At 37.6% G+C, this 25,272-nt stretch overlaps 1 protein-coding gene across 2 annotated transcripts in view; it reads left to right on the forward strand.

The window, feature by feature from the left end:
- The first annotated feature begins 922 nt into the window (after positions 1-922).
- Positions 923-25,272, forward strand: part of ORC5 (origin recognition complex subunit 5) — a 93,352-nt gene continuing 69,002 nt past the window's right edge. Inside the window, exons 1-6 of one of the 2 annotated variants that reach the window (XM_027539730.1) lie at positions 923-1,245; positions 5,999-6,344; positions 10,327-10,419; positions 12,936-13,136; positions 17,988-18,062; positions 23,906-24,017. In XM_027539730.1, the coding sequence (XP_027395531.1) occupies positions 6,273-6,344; positions 10,327-10,419; positions 12,936-13,136; positions 17,988-18,062; positions 23,906-24,017 (553 nt within the window). In that variant the 5' untranslated portion in view covers positions 923-1,245; positions 5,999-6,272. The remainder of the gene's footprint in view (positions 1,246-5,998; positions 6,345-10,326; positions 10,420-12,935; positions 13,137-17,987; positions 18,063-23,905; positions 24,018-25,272) is intronic. The other variant, XM_027539729.1, reaches the window with a different exon arrangement.

Consider the following 25,272-nt stretch of genomic DNA (forward strand, 5'->3'; position numbering starts at 1 on the left):
ACCTTCTTCAATCTGCATTCTAATTCCCCTTTGTCATGTAATCTAACATATTAACATGTCCTGGAATTAGGCTGTGGCTATCTTTGAGAAGCCATTATTCTGCTTACAACAGGTGGGAAATGGAGCTGGGAGGGACAGGAAAGGTGGCCATCACGCTTAGATTGAATCAGAGTAAGTTAAGGTTAGAGAAGGTACATAAAATAATACAGCAATCTGCCCAAGTGTGATATGGCTTTCAGATCTATTTCATGTTTTCTCCTAATAAATGCAAGTAAACATAGGTAATTACATTTATATGTTATTAAAATATATTTACTTCAGGAAAAAAGTCAACAATTGGTTTCTTTTCAGATAATACCCTAAATAACGTCCTCATCTATCTGAGTGGACTTCCATGAATGTCTAACATGGTACTGAGGATACACTACCCAATTTCTAAAGATCGTGCTACTCCTTCACATTCAAACTTCCTTAACAGTAAATGTTCAAAGGACCTAAAGTTAACTCCATTTCTGAATAAACTGCCTGGATTTTAACTCAATTTTATTTATTTATATGCTTATTTATTTTCTGCACAATGAACATTTCATTCCTTTGTGGTTCAGGGTGGTCTTCAAAGTGGCTAAAACTACAATAATAAGACTGCTGAGCGAGGATGGGTGTCATAATTAAAGGCACAGAAAACAATTATCCTTGCAGCTAATACTAGAACTTTGGGAGTTTTGCTGTTTTAATTTTTCAGTAGTTTTCTTAGTAATTCATTTCATTAACCAAATGTGGTTAAACATGTACTTTGTACCAGAGCTCATGCTAGTCATTTGGGATAAGTAAAGTCATTAATCAATTCAGTAAATATTTATTGAGTGCCTCCTAGGCATTAGGAAATTTTTTGATTGAGCTCCACAGAGGCCTTACATTTTAGTGTGAGAGACTGACAATAACAAGTAAAATATGTAGATGATAAGTACCGTGAATAAGTACTGTGAATCAAAATAAAGGAAAAAAAAGGGGGATAGGGGACAGTGGAGACAAGTAGTCAAAGAAGGCTTCTTTAGTAAGGTGATATTTGAGCAGAGATCAAAGGAGGTCAGGAGTGAGCAGTGTGAATAAGATTGAGAAAAAGATTCCAGGAGGAACAGCAAGAGCAGAGTCACAAGAAGCTGGAACCTGCCCAGCATGGTCCAGTCCAAGGAGGCCAGTGTGGCTGAAAGAGAGTGAGCTTAAGGAAGAGAAGCAGAAGATGAGGTGAGCAAAGTAAAGGGCAAGGTGGGATGTAGGTTTTAGGGGGTCTTGTACATTGTGAAGATTTGGCTGGGAGGGAAAATGAGAAGGATTTGAGCAAGGGAATGACTCAAAATTATTTTCATAAAGTTAGATTAAGTTACTAAAATAAAATCTTCTTGAAATTTTCCATCTGTATTTGGGCTTGTCTCTAGTTTATCTGATGTCATGACCAAGTTCCTCAACCAGTATCAAAGATTTTCTTTCTGTTTGATTACATTTTAAACAATTAATTTATATTTTATTAGTCCTGGGATGCCAGTACATAGGTAAATCAGACTTTCAAAATGGCATTGAAAAACAATTAGCTTGAAAACACATTTATCACCAAGTATTTTAGGATTAAAACTTCTATGTTTATTTAATATACAAATCATTAAGTCAAAAACTAGAGAATAAGTAACCAAAGATTAAAAGAGCACAGAGGTATTGTTTAAAAAATTAAAAATAAGGATAGTAAGCTTAGTTTCATTTGTTTCCTTTTTGGAGGCTCATAAACAGTATTATAAATAAGTTATTTGAACTCTGTTTTGAAGAATGAAATTTCCCATTGTTTCATGTTATTTGCTTAATGTTTTAACTTTGAAAAATCAAAATTACAGTTAAAGACCATTTTAGCACATAAATACTACACTTTTTGCTCCTTATGTTTACATATTGATAGACAGCAATTTTTAGGACTCTTTAAAATATCCCTCATGCATAACTGTTGGAGATTCACAGCTTGTGATGTGTTCACCTTTTTTTAATAGGAAACTGTTTCCACTTCATTTTCTCACACTCCTTAAACTAATGATATATGTATTACCAAAAATTTTTGTTTAAAAAACTAATTCTGACAAATAGACTTTTTTCCTTCAATTAAAACTTGAGTTTTAATACAGCAGGCCTAAAACGAAAGCTATTAAATATGCCATAGAGGATTTTAGTGAGCTTTTCACTATTGGGATATTTTCTGAAGACACATTCTTCCTGTGGAAAAAATAATTTATACTGTTTGAGCACCAACTTCCATCTACTACTATTACATTTTTAAAGGATTATTTGCATGTTAATGTGTAATAAACATATATTCTCTGTGTGCAATCTGACCCAGAGGACTGGCTCAACTATCTTTGTGGTGATAACTTCTGTATCTCCTTTGCTAGGCCACTTTCTTGGTAGCTTCAGATCCCATTTCTTCTGGACCTCTTTAACTATTTACCCTGTAGACACTTCAAATTAAATCTGAGAAACTCACTTTGGTCTTAAAGATAAAAAACTAAATCCCATAAAGATAACACTAAATCAATAAACCTTCTCCTTCTTTATATTTTATTTCATTATCTGCAAAGCCTAAAATCACCTAAGAAACCTAAATGCTACTCTTAAAGACTCCAGCCTCCAACTCATTTTATCAGCCACTGAATTCTATAAAATTACTTCTAAATTTCTCTCAGATTCAGCTTCTTCACCGTATGATGTAATAGAAAGATTAAGGACTTTGGAGTCAACCAGACCTAGGTTCCGGAGAAGGCGATGGCACCCCACTCCAGTACTCTTGCCTGGAGAATCCCATGGATGGAGGAGCCTGGTGGGCTGCAGTCCATGGGGTCGCTAAGAGTCAGGACACAACTGAGCAACTTCACTTTCACTTTTCACTTTCCTGCATTGGAGAAGGAAATGGCAACCCACTCCAGTGTTCTTGCCTGGAGAATCCCAGGGACGGGGGAGCCTGGTGGGCTGCCATCTATGGGGTTGCACAGAGTTGGACACGACTGAAGCAACTTAGCAGCAGCAGCAGCAGCAGACCTAGCTTCAAGCATATTCTACTTAAAAGATAAATTATTTAACTTCAGCTAGTTTTTTTCCCATTCACAATCTATTATATTGTAAAGCTTAAAACGGATAATATATCTATCACAGTGTCTGCCACATTATGTTTAATAAGCCTTCATTGCCATTCCCTGTTACCTTGTTTCCCATTCCTTTAGTTTAGGCCATCATCATTTATTGTTTCGAAGTTTGCAGTAGTCAAATTGAGTCTATTTTCCATGCTATAGTCAAAAGGAACTTCCTTAAACTCAAGTGTTCATTTGCTTCTTTGCCTAAAATTCTTTTTTGGCTCCCTGTGGCCTATACAAGTTTCAGTCCTCTTAGTGTAACATGCACTTGTATCCAGCCTGACCATCTGCCACTCTGTAGATTTATTCTTAAAAATTACTTGCTGGTCCCTGGCATGGGATTGCCTATTTGCTCCTTTTATGTCTTTATTTGTCTTTTTTGTCCTTTTGCTTAGAATCCCTTTGTTGGTCTCACAGATGAACCCTTGTTCTTAAGTCTCAGTTCCCTCCTCTGGGAAACTTTCCTAAATCTGTCTAGGCAGTAAGGCACTCCCTGCCAGGTGAACAAATTATTTATCGATTGCTTAACTGGTATGTCCCAGGCAGGATAGTATATACTGAAAATGGAGCTGTGAAGAAGACAGGGTTTACTGCCCTCATAAAGCATCTAGAGATAGACACTAACATTTAGACAATTATTTAGTTACAATTTTGTTGAATGTTAAAAAGATAGTGTTATGGAAATGTATAACCCCATCTAGAGAGGGTGGATGAATAAGAGATACTGAAAGATTCGATGGATGGTCCCATTGTACCTTTTATATTTCTTTCTTAAAGTACTTAAACAATTGCATTTGAATTGCTTTAAATATATGATTTTTAACTAGCTGGTAAGTTATAGGAGACCATGATTATCAAAAGATCTTTTTGGCTATCACAAATACAAGATTCTGATTCTGACATCCATGACTTAAATCTATGTACATCAGGCACTAAGTATATAATCTTTTATCCCTAGCAATAACCCAGCCATTATTATCTCCTTTTTACAGATAAAGAAGTTTACAATTCAAAATTGATGCTGAAAATTCAGATTCTCTGTACACAGGTGGTGAATCAATCTTCCTAATGGAAAAAATCCCCAAACAAGATTCCCAAAATGGACCAGAGTTTCCCTAAATGGACCAGGTTGAGTGACCTCAGCGTGCACACTGGGGGACTTACCAAAATGCTGGTGATGTGATGTCCTGAAGGCTACCTTCTGCTTCCCCAAAATAATTCCTCAGAGTGGGAAGTCCAGTGCAGTCCAGACAAGAGGAAGAGAAGAGCATCCTCAAAGCACAAAGGGCTTCAGCAGCTGATAGGGCAGTCCCTCTTCCGCTGTCTATTCCCACCTCAGAATTCCAGCTGCAGGGATAGGGTACAAAGAAGGCTTTGCCTTTCAAGGCAAGGGTTCTAGGCAATCTGGCCTCTCAAGGAATTCTCCAATCCTCCACTCTCTCAAAAGAGACTGGTGTGGAGAAAACCTCACAGTGTCTATCAAGCCAATGGACCCCCTCCACCCTACTCCACTAACCTGGGACTGTCCCAAAGTTGAGCCCCATGTTGGGCACCAAAATTGATGCTGAAAGCTCATCTTCTCTGTACACCAGTGTAATTAAATCTCAGAGACAGAGTTTTGGGTGAAGTAGGAAAGGATAGCTTTATTAGTTTGTCAGGCAAAGTTGTGGGGGTGAGCAGTGGACTAATGCCTTTAAAACTGTTGTGTCCCCCTTTAAAACTGTTGTGTCCCAACTTGGGGAAGATAGTGACAAGTTTTATTTTAATTGTTCAAAGAGACTGTGAGCAGCTTGCTAACGCTCTTCTGATGGTTGGTAGTGAGGTTAAGTAGGTGCCAACATTATCAACCTTCAGGTCCAACTGATCTGGGGTCAAAAAGCTTACGGGCAGCCTACTATCATTAACTGTTTACTTCTCCCAGCTAGAGTGGGGTTCAGTATCTGCAAAACGCCTAAAATGTTGTGCAAGTCCTTTGATGGGGAAACAGGACCGGGTCTCAAGGCTGCTCTTGACTGTTTCTCCCTGGGGTCACATCACCTACCTTGGCTAAATAACAATGGCTTGAACGTGCCCACTGGAACTCAGGCATGGTCATGGAGGCTGAATGAAGGCTATTTCCTGTTATCAAGGAAACCGGGGACACAGAAATGCTTTGTGCATAGGAGGCCCATAGGACCTGGCTGGGCAGCAGTATGAATGGTTCAACAACTCTTCCAAGGTCTCTCTGAGCCAATGGCCCCAATCCAGCAGCTTTCAGACCCCAAACCCTATTTTTGCCACACATTTCTGTCTGCTTCTATACTTGTTTATTTTCACAATCTCTTAGTGTCTGGTTTCTAGTAAGTGTTCCACAAACAGCCTAAAACTAAAAGGAACGTTATTTTTCACTCTTGTTGCCTTCAGCAACTCACACCAGAACTCCCACCTCAACGTGTTGCTCACGTTGAGGGGGAGAGGCATTACCAGATGGTCTCGCTTTTAGGCTTGCAATAAGGCTACTAATTCCAAATTGTTTGTTCAATGCCATCAGTCTTTTTTTTTTTTGCACTGGAGGCCAATTTCCCATACCGTCCGGAAGAAAAAAAACCCCACTTTTTGAGAATATTGGTCAACTGAGCCCACCTTCCTCAGCTGCCTGTGTGGAGGGAGGCCTCTGCTCCACAGCCTCCTTCCCCTCATGAGTGGGGCTACACGATAAACTTATCCATCACTTGAGGTTTCTTGGCGCCTCTAGGCGGGAAAACTGAAGCCACGGGTTCTCTGCTTACTGGGAGCCTGCGGGGGCCCCCTCAGCTCCTTTCAGCACTGCCTCTGTTCGTTCTTTCGACTTCTAGGTCGCAAAGACCACAGGCCTAGATGCCCACCAGAAGAAAATATGAGCGGAACAGCCCCTCGGTGGCGCCAAAGCCCTACAGCCTCGGGCCTTGAAAGACTAGGGAGGGGTCGACGCTCCTCTTGCGCGCTGACGTCACGCCGACGCTCGGCCACGCCGGCTCCTCCCAGAAGCCCGCGAGTCCGGTTTCCGGCGGGAGCGTGGAGACCGTGGTGTAGGTGAAGCTAGGCTGTTGGATCCGGCGCTGGCCACGGGCTTCTCTGTCCTCTGCCAGAATGCCTCACCTGGAAAATATGGTGCTTTGTCGCGAATCCCAAGTGTCCACCTTGCAGTCCCTGTTTGGAGAGGTATTGTGGTCCAGCTATCTTTTCTCTTCTAAATCCCAGAGGCAAAGAATTTCACGGTCTTGCGACAGTTTCTAATTTTTAAATTTTCGTATGAATTGAGGGGCCATAGGCAATGTTTGCGTTTAGATAGGGGATAGATAGGTCTGTCCCACTCCTCACCTAAAGTAACTTCTGGCCCGCTAACTAGGGCTCGTTGACCCAGGCATGTTTTCTTACACACGTCAGTTTTGAGAGAGCGTTAATACAGAGCAGCAACTCAAAGTTGCTTCTTACCCCAGCTGTATAGGATTTTATCCAGCAGGTGTGTTTGCACAGTGTTACTTATTCAAATCTGAATCCCCCGCCCCCCGCCCTATTTCAGTGAGGTGGTTGCTCTAAGTCCTGTGTGGATGGGTGATTGCTGGGAAGGCCAGTAAGGTCCATCGTTGTGCATCTGGTTTAAAACGTCAACGGCTTTTCCAACGTTATTAAAGCACAGAAGAGGTGTAGTCTTGCCTTCTTGACTAGCAGTTCGGGTGATGCCTAAGAGAAGAGGTTAAGTTTCCTCTGGATGAACACCACTAGGGAGTCCTTTCTGTAGGAGCTTGCATTCATCAATTGAATACTTTAATCTACTTTTTAATTATATTCTGGTGGCCTTTAGTGAGCCTTTGCTTCAGATTCATGAATGAGACTTGGAATTAACCAGATTCGGATCTCATCTGAAGGAGAGTAAATGAGAATTTAGAGTCATACTCATGTTCTCCCCCTACGCCTCAGGTTTTTCTTGAGTACTGCTTTCATCCAACTACCCGGTTGGCAGCCTAGGGTGGCCTGTGAAGTGTTAGTGGAAAAGTACCAGCCTCCTAAAGGGGCGCATTAGTTAGGGAAGATGTCAATGACTGCATCCTCAGTCAATATTCTAGTTAATCGTAGTTACCCATATTATCACTGAAACATTTTCTTGGTTATACCTCATGCATTCATTCCCTGGAGTTAACAGACCCAGATCTCTCCAAACAGAAGTGGTGCTCCTGAAAATGAATGTTGGCAAATAGAGATGAGTAGTATCAATTTGGTATAGATCAGAGAAACAAATCATGTTTAACAGTTTTAATAGCACTTTTCTGTAAGGTGTGGTGCATGTGGGAGATGCAAAGATTTGTTAAAAAAAAAAAAAAAAAAAACTGGTTCATATTTCTAAGCAGACTCATTTATGTATTCAGGAGATTGTTATTGAGCACCTTTTCTGTTCCAGGCACAGTGCCACATCCAGAATTATTAGTTTATGTTAGATTTATGAAGGTGAAAAGTTAAATAACAGTGCAAGAGTTCAATTCTGGGTAACACTAGAAAAAATGATGTAAGCTGGAGTATTATTAAACACCTTTTGGATGCAGACAAGTATGGCAGGATTCCAAAGAACAAGAATTTCAGTGTAGCTTGAAAAAGTGTCCTAATAAATATCTTGAGCTTCTCTTCAAGGTGAAATATAGTATTTGGATAGCAGAGATGCTCAGAAAGCTTGCATTTAGTTCTTGAGACAGAATTTTTGAGCTAGTTAATTTGCAAGATGCTTATGTATAAACTTAAGAAAATAATCCATGAATTAGAACATCCATTTTTAGTTTATTGGGCTGCTATTGCCATAGGCACTTACCATTAATATTTTCCTGTATAAACTGAGTTCTTCATTTGTCTTGGAAAAAGGAAATTTGTAACTTGGTGCCTAGAATGTAATAAATGTCTGTGACTACAGTTGACCCTTGAACAATGTGGAAATTAGGGGTGCTGACCCCCTATGTGGAGAAGGCAATGGCACCCCACTCCAGTACTCTTGCCTGGAAAATCTAATGGACTGAGGAGCCTGGTAGGCTGCAGTCCATGAGGTCCATAAGAGTCGGACACGACTGAGCGACTTCACTTTCACTTCTCACTTTCATGCATTGGAGAAGGAAATGGCAACCCACTCCAGTATTCTTGCCTGGAGAATCCCAGGGACGGGGGAGCCTGGTGGGCTGCCCTCTATGGGGTCACACAGAGTCGGACACGACTGAAGTGACTTAGTAGCAGCAGCAGACCCCCTGTGTAGTGTAAAATCAGTGTATAACTTTTGACTCCCCCAAAACTTAGCTGCTAATAGTCTTACAGATAAACAGTCAACTAACACATATTTTGTGTATTATATGTATAATATTTTGTACTTATTTACAATGAAGTAAGCTTCAGAAAAGGAAATATTAAGAAAACCATAATAAAGAGAAATACATTCACAGTACTAAACTGAGTTTATCAATGCCTTAAGTTTACGTTGTCTACAAGATGAATTGTGTGTCAGTATGTACATCAGTATTGTGTTAATAATGCAAAGCATTGGGCATTTTATACATAGTAGAAGGAAGAAGGATGGAGAAAAGGGGGAGAGGGAGAGAAGGAAGGGAGAGGCTGGGAAACACAGACATACTGTATGGTACTGTAATCCTTTGAAAGCCAAGTTATAAAACAAAACTAATACATTATTAATTTTATATTAAATATCCCTCACCTTATGACTTTTAAGGGTATACTATTATCTATATATATTTTATGCTTCATGGCATGTCTAATTTTTCTTAATTTTTTCTATATTTTTAGGCTATGTGGTTCTTCTGTGAGTTTTTTCAAATTGTTGCAAATCTGCAGAATTTTTTCCACATATTTATTGAAAAAAATCCGTGTATAGGTGAACCCAGGAAGTTCAAAACCTGTGTTGTTCAAGGGTCAACTGTACTGTTGTAGTGGTAGATGGTGATCATAGAGACTCTACTTTTTCATGGAAATTGAATTGTCACCCAATTTTCTTGTAATTATTTTTTAAGTGTATGTGAATTCTCTCAAAACATATTTTGTCTCTGATTTTTGTACTCCTTAGTGCATCATGGTTTCCAGCATTTAATTGTTGTCTAATAAATGTTCATTGAATGAATGAAGCATATTTGTAATATTGACCAGACCACAGAGAGATGTTTGACACTTTTTACTTTTCTCTAGGCTGCTAACTCATAATGTACTGCAGGAGAATCTTGGGAATAGATGTTGAAATGTATGCTGTGTAGATTTGATTGTTGAAAACAATGATGATGATATGTATACATTTAGGCCAGGGTAAATGTAGTATACATAATTCAAAAGTATTCTGTAAGTTTTCCTTAGAGCAGAGGATTCTTGAAATTCTGGCCCTGTGATTCTGTATGCTTAGTTTCAGAGCTTTAAAATGTACAGTGGAAAAAAAAAAATGTACAGTGAAGTTGCAGCCTATGAACTTAGATTCTATAAAAAAGAGCTAAGAAAAAGAAGTATGATCAGAATTGTTCTTAAAAAATCTGTTAAATCTCCCATAAATTTGAAAATACAAGTGCATATATATATACACACCTGTATAATAATAAAAGATTTAAGTGTATATATATATATATATATATATATATATATATATGTATATCGAGCGGAGAAGGCAATGGCACCCCACTCCAGTACTCTTGCCTGAAAATCCCATGGACAGAGGAGCCTGGTAGGCTGCAGTCCCTGGGGTCGCTAAGAGTAGGACACGACTGAGCGATTTCACTTGGACTTTTCACTTTCATGCATTGGAGAAGGAAATGGCAACCCACTCCAGTGTTCTTGCCTGGAGAATCCCAGGGACGGGGGAGCCTGGTGGGCTGCCCGCTATGGGGTCGCACAGAGTCGGACACGACTGAAGTGACTTAGCAGCAGCATATATATATATAGAGAGAGAGAGAAAGTAATGTCATGTATAATACATAGGCCAAATATGATTTTTCCAGGAATTTTGAGAAAAAGCAGAGTTGAATTTAAGTAAGTTTAAAGTGTAATGATGAATTCACTAAATGCTCACTATTGAAAAAATTTGGATTAATTTATCATGTAAAACTTTTTCAGAAGTTGATAAATGTTTATTTTATGTTTTGTGTGTGCAGATTGATATTTGCCTTTTTTCCCCTAGAGACATCATTTCAGCTTTCCGTCTATTTTTATTTATGGACATACTGCCAGTGGAAAGACCTATGTAACACAAACTTTGTTGAGAAGTTTAGAGGTAAGATTACCCCAAGCTCAGTGTTAATTGATTTTTATTTGTAGACTCCTAGAAATGGAAGGGATCTGGGAGATGTTTAGTTTAAACTTACGTTTGTCTAATTTATTTTTTAATCTTTTCTTTGTCCTCACTCTGTCAGTAAATTGAACAGTAAATGTGTTCTGTGGATTCTGTGTCATTAATATCTTGACTCCGTGTAGCTTTAATCATAGCCATTGCTGCTGAGTTTCATTTATTGTGTTTGTTTCGTTTATTTCCACAACAGTTTTCTAAGAGCAGTCTGTTCTTCACCCTGCAGCTAGTCCATGAAAATCTTAAATAAGATCTTCAGCAAAATGTTCAGGTGTTTTGCTTGGTATATAAGACCCTTCGTGAGCAGAATTCAGTTTATCTTTCATAATGTAATGCCTAAGAATTTGAGACAGAATCTAGCAGGCTCATGTTCCTCTTCTAGGTTCACCCCTTAGTGCTCTCCCCATCTGAAAAGTGGGGCTAATAGCGACGACATTTGGAATTTTTGTGAGAATTTAGTGAGTTAATATATGACAAGTACTTACCACAATACTTAGTGTATAGTAAGCACTCAGTAGAGGTTAGATGCTATTACTCATGATTATTGCCACACCTCATTTCGTATCCTAAACCAGGGATGGGCAAACTTTCTCTTTAATGGCCAGATAGTAAATATTTTAGACTTGTGGGCCAGGTACTTTCTATTACTACCTCTCAACTCCTCCTCAGTAAGAAAGCAGCTGTGGACAGTATCTATCTGAATGGACTTAGCTGTGTTCTCATACAGCTTTATATATCAAAAGACTGTTGTTTGCTATTCCTGGTCTCAACTTTAGCTCACAGTTTGTGTGTTTTGTGTGGCATACTGGAGTATTGACAGTTCTTGCTGTTTCTTACTTTGAACCCTGGGCATACACTGCTCCCTCTGCTTGGAATCACTTTCTTACACTCACTCTCTCCACCTGTCCTACCCTTGAGTGTGCACGGTCCTGGCTCAGGCATTTGTGTTTGTAAGTCCATGTAGGAGGTGTCCAAAAACAATGTATTTTGAATAAAAGCATGAAAATTTAATACGAAAGTTCCATATTTAAGGACTGTATTTCATTTTTTAATGTATCATGATTTTTGCTGCTAGTTGATCATTGTAATAAATAATGATTATCACGACTTTTCATACAAATTTACAAAGAGACGTTTAGGATATGTTGCCGTTAAAGGCCATAGATGGCACACAGATAGCAGTAAGCAAGACAGTTACTCATAACAGAGATAGTGTGGACTCTAGTTCATAAAGGAGTGGGGGTAAAGGATGTTCAGAAAATGCTGGTGAAATTGTGCCTAGGTAAATATATTGTAGCCTTACTTATAGTGTTCCTCTGGAAAAGAAAATCTTTATTGTGTGAGATTTATAGAGCATCACTAAAACTGGTTATGTTGTTTAGTCGCTAAGTCGTGTCTGACTCTTTTGGGACCCCATGGACTGTAGCCTGCCAGGCTCCTCACTCCATGGAATTTTCCAGGCAAGAATACTGGAGTGGGTTGCCATTTCCTTAGTCAGGGGATCTTTTCAACCCAGGGATTGAACCTGCCTCTCCTGCATTGTCAGGTGGGTTCTTTACCACTGAGCCACCAGGGAAGACCACAAATAGTTACAGGTGCCATGCCTCTGAGCGATCAGTACTGCTTTGTGATTTCATTTTGAGAACAGACTATATTTGTAAGTCTTTTGTTTCTTCATTGCTTCTGGAGTTAACTTCCATTTTGGTAGTTCTTTAAATGAAAAGTTCATTCTCAATCCTCACAGGTGGATTACTGTGGTTTCTAACTCTTAATTTTAATTAGCATTTTCTTAAATCTAGGTGTGTCCATCATTAAAAATATTATCTTAAAATTATAAATAAATTCTTACTAAGAATTTTAACATTCACATGTCCTTGGGGTTCTTTTTATGAATTCTTTAGAAGAAATTACAAGTTTTCTTTGAATCCCTGTTGGAAACAAATGAAAACTCAAATAATTGAAGTGAGTTTAATGGAGGGACTGTTTTACAAAGGTTGAAGAAATGTTAAGGGAACCAGTAAGGGATGGTGATGTGCTGAGAGCCTGTAGCTCCCTCAGACTTAAATGGACCATCAGAAGGAAGTGTAAAGGCCCCAGCAAGAGGTGTAATCTGTGACAAGGGGCTGCCCATCTCGGCCTTTAGGAGAAGATGGGGCCTCTGTCAAGCTCTGGGCCACTGAGGGATGGGAGAGGGAGTCAAGGGAATACTCAGTTTTTTTCTCTCACCATTCTTCGTCTGTCTACTGGTTCTTCCCATTGACTGAATCCACTAGATCCAGAAAAACTGGAGTCTGAGCGATGCAGTCTGTAGTGGTCAACCTCGGGGGGCACAGAGCAGTTTGGAGAATGGTGGGGTACAGATTTAGAAGGGCAAACGGGATATCCAGCAAAGCCATTATTGTGTTTGTGTGTTTTGTATTTACACTTTTTGTTTTTGTTTTCAGCTTCCACATGTCTTTGTGAATTGTGTTGAGTGCTTTACCTTGAGACTGCTTTTGGAACAAATTTTAAACAAATTGAATCATCTTAGTTCTTCAGAGAGTGAATGTTCTACTCACATAACCTGTGAAATATTTAATGACTTTGTTCGCTTATTTAAACGAATAACTGAAGCTGAAAATCTCAAGGATCAGACTGTATATATTGTAAGTAATTTAATTTCATTATATCATCTCTTACTTGAAAACTGATCTATGAAATCAGTTTCCATTTTTTTTTTTTTTTTGAGATCTGTTAGGTACAGTGCATTGTATAAGGTGCTTATGTGATATAAAAACTGATATATTTCTTTTTTTAAACTGAGGTATAGTTTTTCAATTGAGGTATGTATAGTTGATGTGCAATATAATATATGTTTCAGGTGTACAGTGTAGTACACCTGAAACATTGATTCGGACAGGGAGGCCTGGCGTGCTGCGATTCATGGGGTCGCAAGGAGTTGGGCACAACTGAGCGATTGAACTGAACTGACTCCATTTATAGTTATTATAAAACATTCACTATATTTTCTGTGCTCTACAATGTATCCTTGTAGCTTATTTATTTTATATGTAGTAGTTTGTACCTCTTAATCTTCTGCCCTTATGTTGCCCCTTCCTCATTCCCTGTGCCCACTGGTAACCACTGGTTTGTTTTCTATGTCTATGAGTCTATAGATGTAGTTCTTATCTAAAGGGAGCTTCAGTTTTAGTAGAAGAGTTATGATATACTCATATATGACTACACGTAGAATGTGATTAGTGATAACATTGATAGGCAAAGCACTGATCCAGGTACATCTGGTACAGCCTTATAAGGTGATAACATCTGAGATGGAGCTAAAAATATGATTAGGGTGTTAGTAGAAAGAAAATAAAGAAGAGAAATTTCAGATGGAGGGAATTAGGCAAAGGCATGTAGATGGGAATGGAGCCTAGGGAATACCAAATACTCTGGTCTTTGTGGGTTATAAAATATGAGGGAAGACAAAGAAGACTAGAAAAGTGGGAGGGGTAGATCATGGAGTGTCTTGAAAACCATACTAATGTGCCTTATTTCGTTTCCTATTCAGTGAGAGGAAGATGTAGAGCAACAAACATGCTTTAGGAAAATTGCTCTGAAGGCATGTTGAATAGATAGATTGGAGGGAATTGAAAGACGTAGGCTAGACTCTTTTGAGGCTCTTGTAACTGTTTTCATTAGAGGCAGTTTGGGCCTGGATTAGAGTTGGGGTAGAAAATGCAGAAAAGAATAAATGTAAGAGACAGCAAAGGTCACATTTGTCAATTGTGTATGGGGTACGTTTGGGGAAGATGAATCATTTGATTTTAGATTGACTTAGTTTGAGTTTAACTTGTTACATCAATTTGAAAATAATTAGCAGACAACTGAAAGTATATAATGTGCTTTATGTTAGTGAATTTTTTATAATACTTTAATCTTACTTTAAAAATGATTATCTCTGAAATTGAAATTAAATTTTAATATAATACCGTTTCATAGCAGCTAAGTTATAAACTCATTGAAAGGACTAAGTTTTATGCCTTCTTACATCTTCTTAAATGTATAAAACAGTTCCTTCCACTTTTTAATTTTGTTCATTTATTTATGCAAATATCCCAGGCACTGTTTTAGATACTGGAGATAGAACAGGGACAAAAGAGTCTTCGCCCACTTGGGGCTTATAATCTAATTGGAAAAGGTAGATAATAAGCAAGTTAATATGTAGTATGTTGGATGTGGTACATTAGAGTAAGGCAGAATCAGCTGTGGGGGTGGGGGGTGGGGGGAATAGTTATTTTCTAAGTGAGAAGGGCAGAGAAGATCTCACTGAGATAATGATAACAGACCTGAAACTGGACGGAAGTAAGGGGCAAGCCATGAAAATATCTTAAAAAAAAAAGGAGTATTCCAAGCAGAGAGATTTATGTGAGCATACAGAGATTGGAGTATCAAGAAGGCCATTTTGGCTGGATTAGTTAAGTAAGAGGGGAGAGGGGTAATGCTGAGAAAGAAAAAGTACAAGATAGAAGCATGCAGACTAGTGTTATGGGTTGATTTGTTTCCTCCGAGAAGTTGTTGAAGTTTCCTCCAAAAAGTATGTTGAAGTTCTAGCCCCTAGAACCTCAAAATATGACCCTATTTGTAAATGAGATCATTGTGGTTCTAGTTAAATTGAGGTCATACTAGAAGATTGGGCCCCTCATCCAATATGACTGATGTCCTAGTGAAAAAAGAAGAAATGTAGAGACAGGGATGCGCACAGGGAGAATGCCACATACTTTAGTATGTTGCCACAAGGCAAGGAATTATCAGGAGCTAGAAGAGAGACCTGATACACCTCCTTCTCTAGCACCTTCACAGAAAGCATGGCCTTGCTTGATCTGATAGTTACAGCCTCCACAACTGTGAGATAATAAGTTTCTCTTAAACCACTCTGTTTGCCTTATTTTGTTATGGCAGCCCTAGGAAACTGATACAACTAGTTACGAAGTTTTTGTGCAGCTGAAGGAATGACCTTGTCATGATCTGAGTGAAGAAAACTACAGCAGGTGGGGTCTTGCTGGGGGGAAAAGTCCTGAGGAATTTGGTTTTGGGCATGTAAAGTCCAAGTAGAGATGTTGAGTTGGCACTTGAACACTTGGTGTCTGAGGTCAAAAGAGGTCCAACGTGGAAATACCATTTTGGGTTTCTGAGCGTATACTTGAAGCCGCAAGATAGGATTAGGTCACCAGCAGAGTTAGAAAAGTGTTGAGTCCAGTGACTGAGTACTGTGGTGTTCCAGTATTGAGTTAGTGAAGAAATTAGGAGACAGAAGGTATCATTGATGTACAAATAAAACTTAGATAGTGAATAGTCTTGGAAGTCTCTCTAGGCTTCTCCTTTCTTGGACCTTTGACTAGAAAAAGTAGGCTTTTGTTGGAGTGCTTTTAGTCTCTTCTCCTTGGCCTTTCTGTGTTGTAGGCTTCTTCAGCTCTACACATGAGGCAAGAAAATAACTTAGACAATTCACCCTCCGAAGTGAGTTGTCATTCTTCTGGTCCTGAGGTCCCTAGCTAGTTTGCCTTCTTTCCACCTTTCAGAGCCTTATTTGTTTTGTGTGTAATACTCAAGATTCTTAATTTAACTTAGGAGGAATAGGAAAAAGTACATCTGCTCCATCTTAGAGTAAGTACATAGTAAAGAATTAACAACTGCTAGAATAGTTTGGCACCATTACCTTGATTTATGCTAAGGCTACTTAAATTTAACCCACAGTTGCTTCTTTTTAACATTAGTACAAATATCACCATGGTAGAAGAAGGCATATAAAATTTTAGTATTATTATGAAAATAGTTTTGACCTCACCAACCTCCTGATAGAGGATCAGAAACAGCACACCCCCCTGCCCTCACCTTAAAGGGGCCTACAGATCACACTTCAAAAGCCAGTGATACAGAATATAAGCTGATCTTTCACTGGGTAGGATAGGCGACAAGATCATTGGAGGAGAGAGGGATTTAAGAAAATAAATAGTCTACCATATCAGAAGGAAGTCATTTATGTAGATTTTTAAATATGCAAAAAATATAGGAGTTATGTTAGAAACATGATAGTCAGAAACTGTAACATTTAAAGAACAAGGAGGAAAGACCCCAGAGTGTTGGATAACTCCAACAGGTAGAGTTTCAAAGCTGTGTCTTCAGGGAGGAGGAGGGATCAATATTCTGTGAGGAGCCATGAGGAATCAGTAGGACCCAACTCCTTTTTCAGGCCTCATGGATCAGTGTAGGCATTCAATGTTGTTTGTTAGATGACTAAACATTAAAGGTGAAAAAGTTTGTAGGTGTTTAGTGTAGAACATTTAGAGTAATTTTGTAGAATATGCAGTTATTTAATATATGAATTGGTAAGCTTCAGCACTTAGGAAATAATGCAGAAAGATGTTTGAGAATGTTTTCTAGTTAGTAAACATCCTTACAAATCAAGTCTATTAGATTACTTTCATGTAAATTACTTTTAAAAATGTTTGAATTTGAATTAAAATTTTAACTTCTTTGAGTATTAGTTATTTGATAATTGCTTTTAAAGAAGTATCATTTATTAAAATACTATCAAACCATTAATTACAATGGGTTAATTATATTAAGTTAGAAGAATGAACTATTACTGCTTCAGCTTTGTGTTTTGAATTAAAATGGGCATACAAATGGACCAATTTATTTGAATTAATCTGTGTGCTGTATTAGAGAGTTTTAAATGGAAATTGATGGGAAAATTGCATATTGAGAATACATAGTTGAGAAACTAATTTGTTTCTTTTTAGCAGTAAATAACTTTAGCTTTATTTTGTCTAAATGAATTAGGAATGAAATATCTTAAGTTAATTACTCTCGTACATTGTTTCAAGCTGCCTATTAATCAGCAAAACAGATATAAAACATTTTGGATTGTTCAGGGAAATAATATTATATTTTCTGAATTTTAATTTTATTCCTAATGTAAATGATTATAATTATAATCCCAGTAGTATTATCATAACACTGAACAAAAATTTAATCTTTCTTCACGTTTGGTTTTCTAGCTAAAGGGTTTAGCATGCATTTACAAAGTTCAAGCAAGTAAAGTTTTACATATTGAAATTTAGAATTTTCTTCTATCTCTCGGGTCAGAAAGCTTTGTAATTATTGGTATGTGGTAGACATTTATCTTTTATTAAGTGACATAAAAATGCATGTAGTTTTATTTCCTGTATACTTATAAGAAAAGGTCCTTAACATCCTAATTCACTGTCTTTTTGATAGTTTATCTTTAAAACCTTTTTAAGTGTAATTATGACTTATTCTCTAAAATTTGGGTTAAAACATGTTAGTAGACTTATTGACCTATTTGAAATGTCTTCCATAAATTTTAATACTCTTTAAAATATTAATTCATGTCACATTTTTTAACATGGAAGGTTCAAATCTTGAATTATGTAAATGTTTTGTGAAAGGACTTTTAAAATTGATTTTGACACTGTGGTTTTTTAAACAAGGTTCTGGATAAAGCCGAGTATCTAAGAGATATGGAAGCAAACCTTTTACCTGGATTTCTTAGATTACAAGAATTGGTAAGTGATGTGTGAATCTTTTTCCCCTATGGCCTAATCAGTAGATATGTGTTGTCAGTTTTTTCTTTTTGCCTATTGGATAGCTGAGAAATAATCTCTTAATATAAATTTGATATGCATTTCTCTATTATGAGTGAAGTTGAAGATTTTTTCAAAGTTTAATTGATTTGTACTTTGATCACACTTATTCTTCAGTTATTTAGCTTTTATTTTTGATTGTGAAGTGGCTAATACTACTTTCTGTTAAAAGAATTTAGGTGTTTACTAGAATAAATGGTGGGAAAGGGCTAGACTTTGAACTGTCTGCAAGAATTTTAAAATTTTCTTTTCAGAAATATAAAATAGAATGATAGGTCTGCTCTGGATCATCTGACATTCTGTCTCATGGCCACTCAGTTATTGGAACCAACTTTGTGTTTCAACTTAAAATCGTGTTGGCACTGAATAATATTAATTCTAATTGTCATGGTTTCATAAGAAAAGAAAGGGATAAATTTACTGTGTATCAACATACGTGTCAGGCGAAAAACAAGTAATAATACAATGGCAACAACAGATAGTAGTTTATAGTAGTTTGAGTAAAGGAAATTGGTGAGAGAGTTCAGTTTTCACCAATACCAGTTGGTATAGGAATACTAAACTCAAAAGGCTATTTCCTGTTAGTACCATATTGATGAAGTGAACAAAGATTTAGTTTAAGCAAAACAGTAATGTTCATCATATTCAAATAATGTTAATTTAAGTTTTATTGGCTTTATAGTCTTCTATTTAACTTATAAATTAAAAGATTGGTTTTATAACTTTATAAGTACCTTGAACATAAGTAGTTTATACCTACTTAGTTTTATGTCTCTATTATTTAAGTATAATATTAAGGGACATTATAATAAAAATTATTGGTTGGGGCATAAACTTGGATTACTGTAATATTGAATGGTTTGCCTTGGAAATGAACAGATTATTCTGTTGTTTTTGAGACTGCATCCAAGTACTACAATTTGGACTCTTTTGTTGACTATGATGGCTACTCCATTTCTTCTCAGGGATTCTTGCCCACAGTAGTAGATATAATGGTCATCTGAGTTAAGTTCACCTATTCCAGTCCATTTTAGTTCACTGATTTCTAAAATGTAGATGTTCACTCTTGCCATCTCCTGTTTGACCATTTCCAACTTGCCTTGATTCATGGACCTAACATTCCAGGTTTCTATGCAGTATTGTTCTTTACAGCATCAGACTTTACTTCCATCACCAGTCACATCCACAACTGGATGTTGTTTTAGCTTTGGCTCTGTCTCTTCATTCTTTCTGAACTTATTTCTCTACTGATCTCCAGTAGTGCCGGAGCCAGCCGGCAAAGTCGATCAGGTCCCGAGAACGTGCACGGCGTGGCTGAGAAAGAATACTACAGCAAAGAATACTACAACAAAGATGGGGTCCAGAGTTTCAGACATGGCTCCACAAAGGGAAGCGGTCTGACCACGACTTTATTCAGCATCTCATATTTATACAGGAGAGCGTGAGAAAGAAAGACAAGACAGTTAACTTTTTTCTTGGTTGACCTATACATCTTACAAAAAGTCACAAGAAATCTTGAGAGCATGGGAATGGCACCCTGTTATTATTTCTTACACCAGATAACATTTCCCTGTGCATGAGAAGTTTGTCCAGAACTCCAGGTGTCTGCAGTAAATAATCGCCTAATCTCTGGGGTGGCGGGACAGAGAGCCATGTTTGCAAGCAAACCCTCAAGGACTGAGGCAGCTCCCAGAGCTGTGTCCTTCAGACAAAGGACCCCATTCTCACGGGCAGCTCCCTGCACAGTAGCATATTGGACACCTACCGACCTGGGGAGTTCATCTTTCAGTGTCCTATCTTTTTGCCTTTTTGTACTGTCCATGGGGTTCTCAAGGCAAGAATAATAAGTGGTTTGCCATTCCCTTCTCCAGTGGACCACATTTTGTCAGAACTCTCCATCACGACCTGTCTGTCTTGGGTGGCCCTACAAGGCATGGCTCCTCATAGTTTCATTGAGTTAGACAGGGCTGTGGTCCATGAGATCAGTTTGATTAGTTTTCTGTGATTGTGATTTTAATTCTCTTGGCTCTCTGATGGATAAGGATAAGAAGCTTATGGAAGCTTCCTAATGGGATAGACTGACTGAGGGGAAACTAGGTCTTGTTCTGATGAGCGGGGCCGTGCTCAGTAAATCTTTAACCCAAATTTCTGTTGATAGGCAGGGCTGTGTTCCCTCCCTGTTGTTTGACCTGAGGCCAAACTATAGTGGAGGTAATGAAGATAATGGCGACCTCCTTCAAAAGGTCCCATGCATGCACTGCTGCACTGCATACCCCCAACCCTGCAGCAGGCCACCGCCAACCCATGCCTCTGCTGGTGACTCCTGGACACTCACGGGCAAGTCTGTGTCAGTCTCTTTTGCGGTCACTGGTCCTTTCTCCTGGGTCCTGGTGCACACAAGGTTTTCTTTGTGCTCTCTAAGAGTCTATTTCCCCAGCCCTATTAAGTTCTGATGGCTGAGGGCTTATGTCATACCCAGGTCTGCTGCACCCAGAGCCCCTGCCTCTGAGGCAGGCCACTGCTGACCGTACCTCTGCAGGAGACGCTCAAACAGAGTTCTGGCTCAATCTCTGTGGAGTCTCTGGGTCCTGGTGCACACAAGGTTTGTTTGAACCCTCTGAGTGTCTCTGGCGGGTATGGGGTTTGATTCTGAATGCAGTTTCGCCCCTCTGACTGTCTTGCTGGGGCTTCTCCTTTGTCCTTGGATGTGGGGTATCTTTTTGTGGTCGGATCCAACATTTTCCAGTCGATGGTTGTTCAGCAGCGAGTTGTAATTTTGGCATTCTCACAGGAGAAGATGAGTGTACCTCCTTCTACTCCACCATCTTCCTCCACCACATCGTTCTGCTCCTTGTTGCCGGTGAGCTGGAGTTTGCTGCTCCTGAGAAATCAGTATGCGGGTCAAGAAGCAACAGTTAGAATTGGACATGGAACAGCAGACTGGTTCCAAATCAGGAAAGGAGTACATCAAGGCTGTATATTGTTACCCTGCTTATTTAACTTACATGCAGAGTACATCATAAGAAATGCCAGGCTGAATGAAGCACAAGCTGGAATCAAGATTGCCAGGAGAAATATCAATAACATCAGATACGCAGATGACACCACCCTTATGGCAGAAAGTGAAGAACTAAAGAGCCTCTTGACGAAAGAGGAGAGTGAAAAAGTTGGCTTAAAACTCAACATTCACAAAACTAAGATCCTGGCATCCAGTCCCATCACTTCATGGGAAATAGATGGGGAAATAATGGAAACAGTGAGACACTTTATTTTTTGGGGCTCCAGGATCACTGTGGGTGGTGACTGCAGTCATGAAATTAAAAGATGCTTGCTCCTTGAAAGAAAAGCTATGACCAACCTAGACAGCATATTAAAAAACAGAGACGTTACTTTACCAACAAAAGTCTGTCTAGTCAAAGCTGTGTTTTTTCCAATAGTCATGTATGGATGTGAGAGTTAGACTATAAAGAAAGCTGAGTCCTGAAGAATTGATGCTTTTGAACTGTGGTGTTGGAGAAGACTCTTGAGAGTCCTTGGACAGCAAGGAGATCCAACCAGTCAATCCTAAAGGAAATCAGTCCTGAATATTCATTGGAAGGACTGATACTGAAGCTGAAACTCCAATACTTTGACCACCTGATGTGAAGAGCTGACTCATTGGAAAAGACCCTGATCCTTGGACAGATTGAAGATGGGAGGTGAAGGGGATGACAGAGGATGAGATGGTTGGTTGGCATTCCCCACTCAATGGATTTGAATTTTGAGTAAACTCCGGGAGTTGGTGATGGACAGGGAGGCCTGGCATACTGCAGTCCATGGGGTCACAAAGAGTTGGACACGCCTGAACTGATAATAAAAATTAAGTAAATATTTGGGGAGACAGTGCCTAGAGCCTTTCCACCTTTAAGAGTTAAATGCATTACTCAAATTTGAGTAACTAAAAGTTCTAAACTGATTGCCACTTAAATCATTGTATGCTTAAGATTGACTCCTAAAATCCGCTTTTACTAATAGTCTTGGTGGGGAGATGTGGAGAAGACAGAAGAAAAGTAAGTATAACTCTTGGTGATGTAATCTGGAAGTCTTCTCATGTAGTCTAGCCTCTCCCAGTTTAATTATTTCTTGGCAGTTTACTACTGACCCCAGGGATCTGTCCTCATTGAGTAGAGGTCTCTTCCTCTCTTTTTGTTGTGTTGTGTTGAGTTTGTGGGATTTATTTTTGTTTTTGCATGTGTTCATCCACTGTTTCCCATTGCTTTGTTCAAGGACTCCTTCTCTGGTAGCCAGAGTACATTCTTGCTGTCCTCTCACCTTTCAGTAAAACTTACTCCCTTATTTTCCCCTGTGCCTAGTAATGGTGATCATGCATCCTGCCACAGTAGTTAGGCCATTCACTTTTTTTTACTTTTAGTTATAGAAGCTATTTGAAGAAAATGAAACGATTCATATAAGCTCAGCTCCACCAGAAAAGAAAATTGTTGTTTTGATGTTTCTGAAAACATGCTTGATTTTTAAATGTGTATGTCATTGAAAAGAAATATAGCCAAAGCATTTCCCACTTTTTATATTAAATACTTATCAGAGTAAAATGAAGTTTAAATTATAATAAATATCACTGTAGTTGAAAGTGCTTTCAGATGAACAGATGAGAACCAACTTTTTATCAATTCTTTTAGACTGATAAATAGCCTCGATTTTTTAATCTCTCAGTATTTTTTTAGCTGATTTTATAAAATCCTTTTGGATAATCATATTTTAAAGCAAAAGCAGCTCAATGCTTTGTGATGAAGATTGTGTTTAGAGCATGCCCTTTTATCTCTATAGAAATCAGGAATTATTAAAAATTAATAAGACAAAAAGCATTTGAAAGTAAAAATCTTCTCTTTCATGAAGATGCTACATTTTCTATGGAGTCATTAATTTATTGAACTTAACTATCTTTGTTAGCCAGAAGTATATTTCTATGAATAATGAAAATTTGAATAAAAGATTACACATAAGTTAGAAACTATAAAAGTAAATCACCATCAAAGAATAGTGTAAGAGATTTGGTCCTAAGAATAGTTAAAGAACAAAACAGATACCATATCTATTACTCAACTTAGGAGACATCCAAAAGAACATGAGAAGAATTAAAATTTGTGTTGGGAATGCAGAGGTGTCTACAGATAAATTCTAGCATTAGAATTAGCATTCATGGCCACTCTGTAGAAGGATAACATACACACTGAGCTTGTTCTCTTAATGTTATTTCTAGAATATTATAATTTCAAAAGATGTCTGTTTACTTAACATTGGTATTTTGGATACTCATTCTTGTTTGTGTTTTTAATGTGTGCTCATCATCATCTTCAACAAATATATTCTTTTCTGTGGGTGCTATAGCCATTTCAGTTTTGCCTTTTTTGGTTTAAGTGTATGGTTTGAAAACACCCGTAAAAAGATCTTATTTTAATCATTCAAGCAGATGTGTTTCTTAATTTCTATAAAATAAGTCCTTGTGTGACTATGCTAGTGTTACATGTAACTGAATTGTCAATTAACCTGAAAGTTTTATGGAAATTTTAAGTAATTACGTAGGAAAATTTGCATATAAAGATGAACTCCTTGATTAGGTTTTCTAAATATGGCTTATTAATATGCAAATAATTTGCTATATATTAGAACTTGGCTGGATTTATTTTGAAAGAAAAATTCAAATGGAATTATTGTTCTGATTAAGATTTTTTAATGCAAGTTTACTTTTATTTATCTCTCTTTTACAGACTGGCAGAAATGTGACTGTTATCTTTCTCAGTGAAATTGTTTGGGAAAAGTTTCGTCCAAATACCGGATGCTTTGAGCCATTTGTCTTGTATTTCCCTGATTATAGCATAGGTAAAATTGAATACATTATTTTGACTAATGATAACTCAGTAAAATACTTTTTTGTTGTTTTAAAGATTAAGCTAGCATGTTCAAATGAGAATACTTTGATGTCTTAATCTATTAGGGTTTGCTGCCAATCTCAAATAAATGTTTGTATTTCTGCACTTAATAGAGATTTTATTTTAGAACGATGAGAGGTGGTTCTCTTATAATTACTTTTTTTTGAATGAGCATTTCTCACGTATTTATGCTAATGGTGTATTTTCACATTTTTTTTTAGTCAGGACAGTAAGATATATATGTTGTGATTATAATATCCTTACAAGTGAAAATCAGACTAAGTTAGCAAAGTACATTAAAATTGTACTGAAATGTTCATATACCACGTGCCTGAGTTAAGTACTACCCAGAATGTATCTTATTTTGTAAATCTCATTTTTCATTACTGTAACTCTTACAGTAGCAACCGCTAGTCCTTATTGTTGTGTGTGTGTGCTTAATCTTAAATTCATAGATCTTAATGATCTTTATCTTTGGAAAAGCACAATAGCTTTTTGTGTTTCTGAGTAGTTTTGTAGATTAATACTGTGCTGTTACTATACAAATATGATACTTCTGATTCAAAGATTATAACTTAAGCATAAGATGGTTAGAGGCTGTGAAAAAGATACCATTCCTTGACCTTGGCTTCAAAACACTATCCCTTTGAACTAACAGCTATAAACATTGATTTTTAAGATCAGCACAGTTTTGCCTGTTTTCACAAGAACACAGCAGTCAAATAACACCTCCTGCCTTTGCTAATTAACTGAGATAGAAAAAAGAAGCCCAAAATAGATGAAGGGAGCCCTTATTTTTAATAGGGCTATGAAAATCACAAGGAGAAAAGGGTAGGAAGAAAATAAAGGATTTCATTAAAAAATTTCTTTGTATTTAATGTCATGACTGTTAGATGTTAAAGTTTTTCATGACCTATTTTAGGTTTAAGTAGTGAAAAATTATTTTGAAATGCTAGTTTTCTAGTGATGTTGAAATTAAAGTATGTTATCATGAATTGTGATTTTTTTTTTTAAATTAGGATGTAAAGCAGCAGAGATGGAGACAATTTAAGGACATAAAAGTGATCTTGTTAATTTTAAAGAGTATAGGAAAGTGTAGATTTTTGAAAAGTATGAGATGGAACCAAGTTCATATAGTTATGAAATTTTAGAGCCTTTAACATACCATTTTTTAAAAAAATTCAAAAACACCATCACACAAGAAA

Source organism: Bos indicus x Bos taurus, chromosome 4, assembly GCF_003369695.1.
Source record: "Bos indicus x Bos taurus breed Angus x Brahman F1 hybrid chromosome 4, Bos_hybrid_MaternalHap_v2.0, whole genome shotgun sequence".
NCBI lineage: Eukaryota > Metazoa > Chordata > Mammalia > Artiodactyla > Bovidae > Bos > Bos indicus x Bos taurus.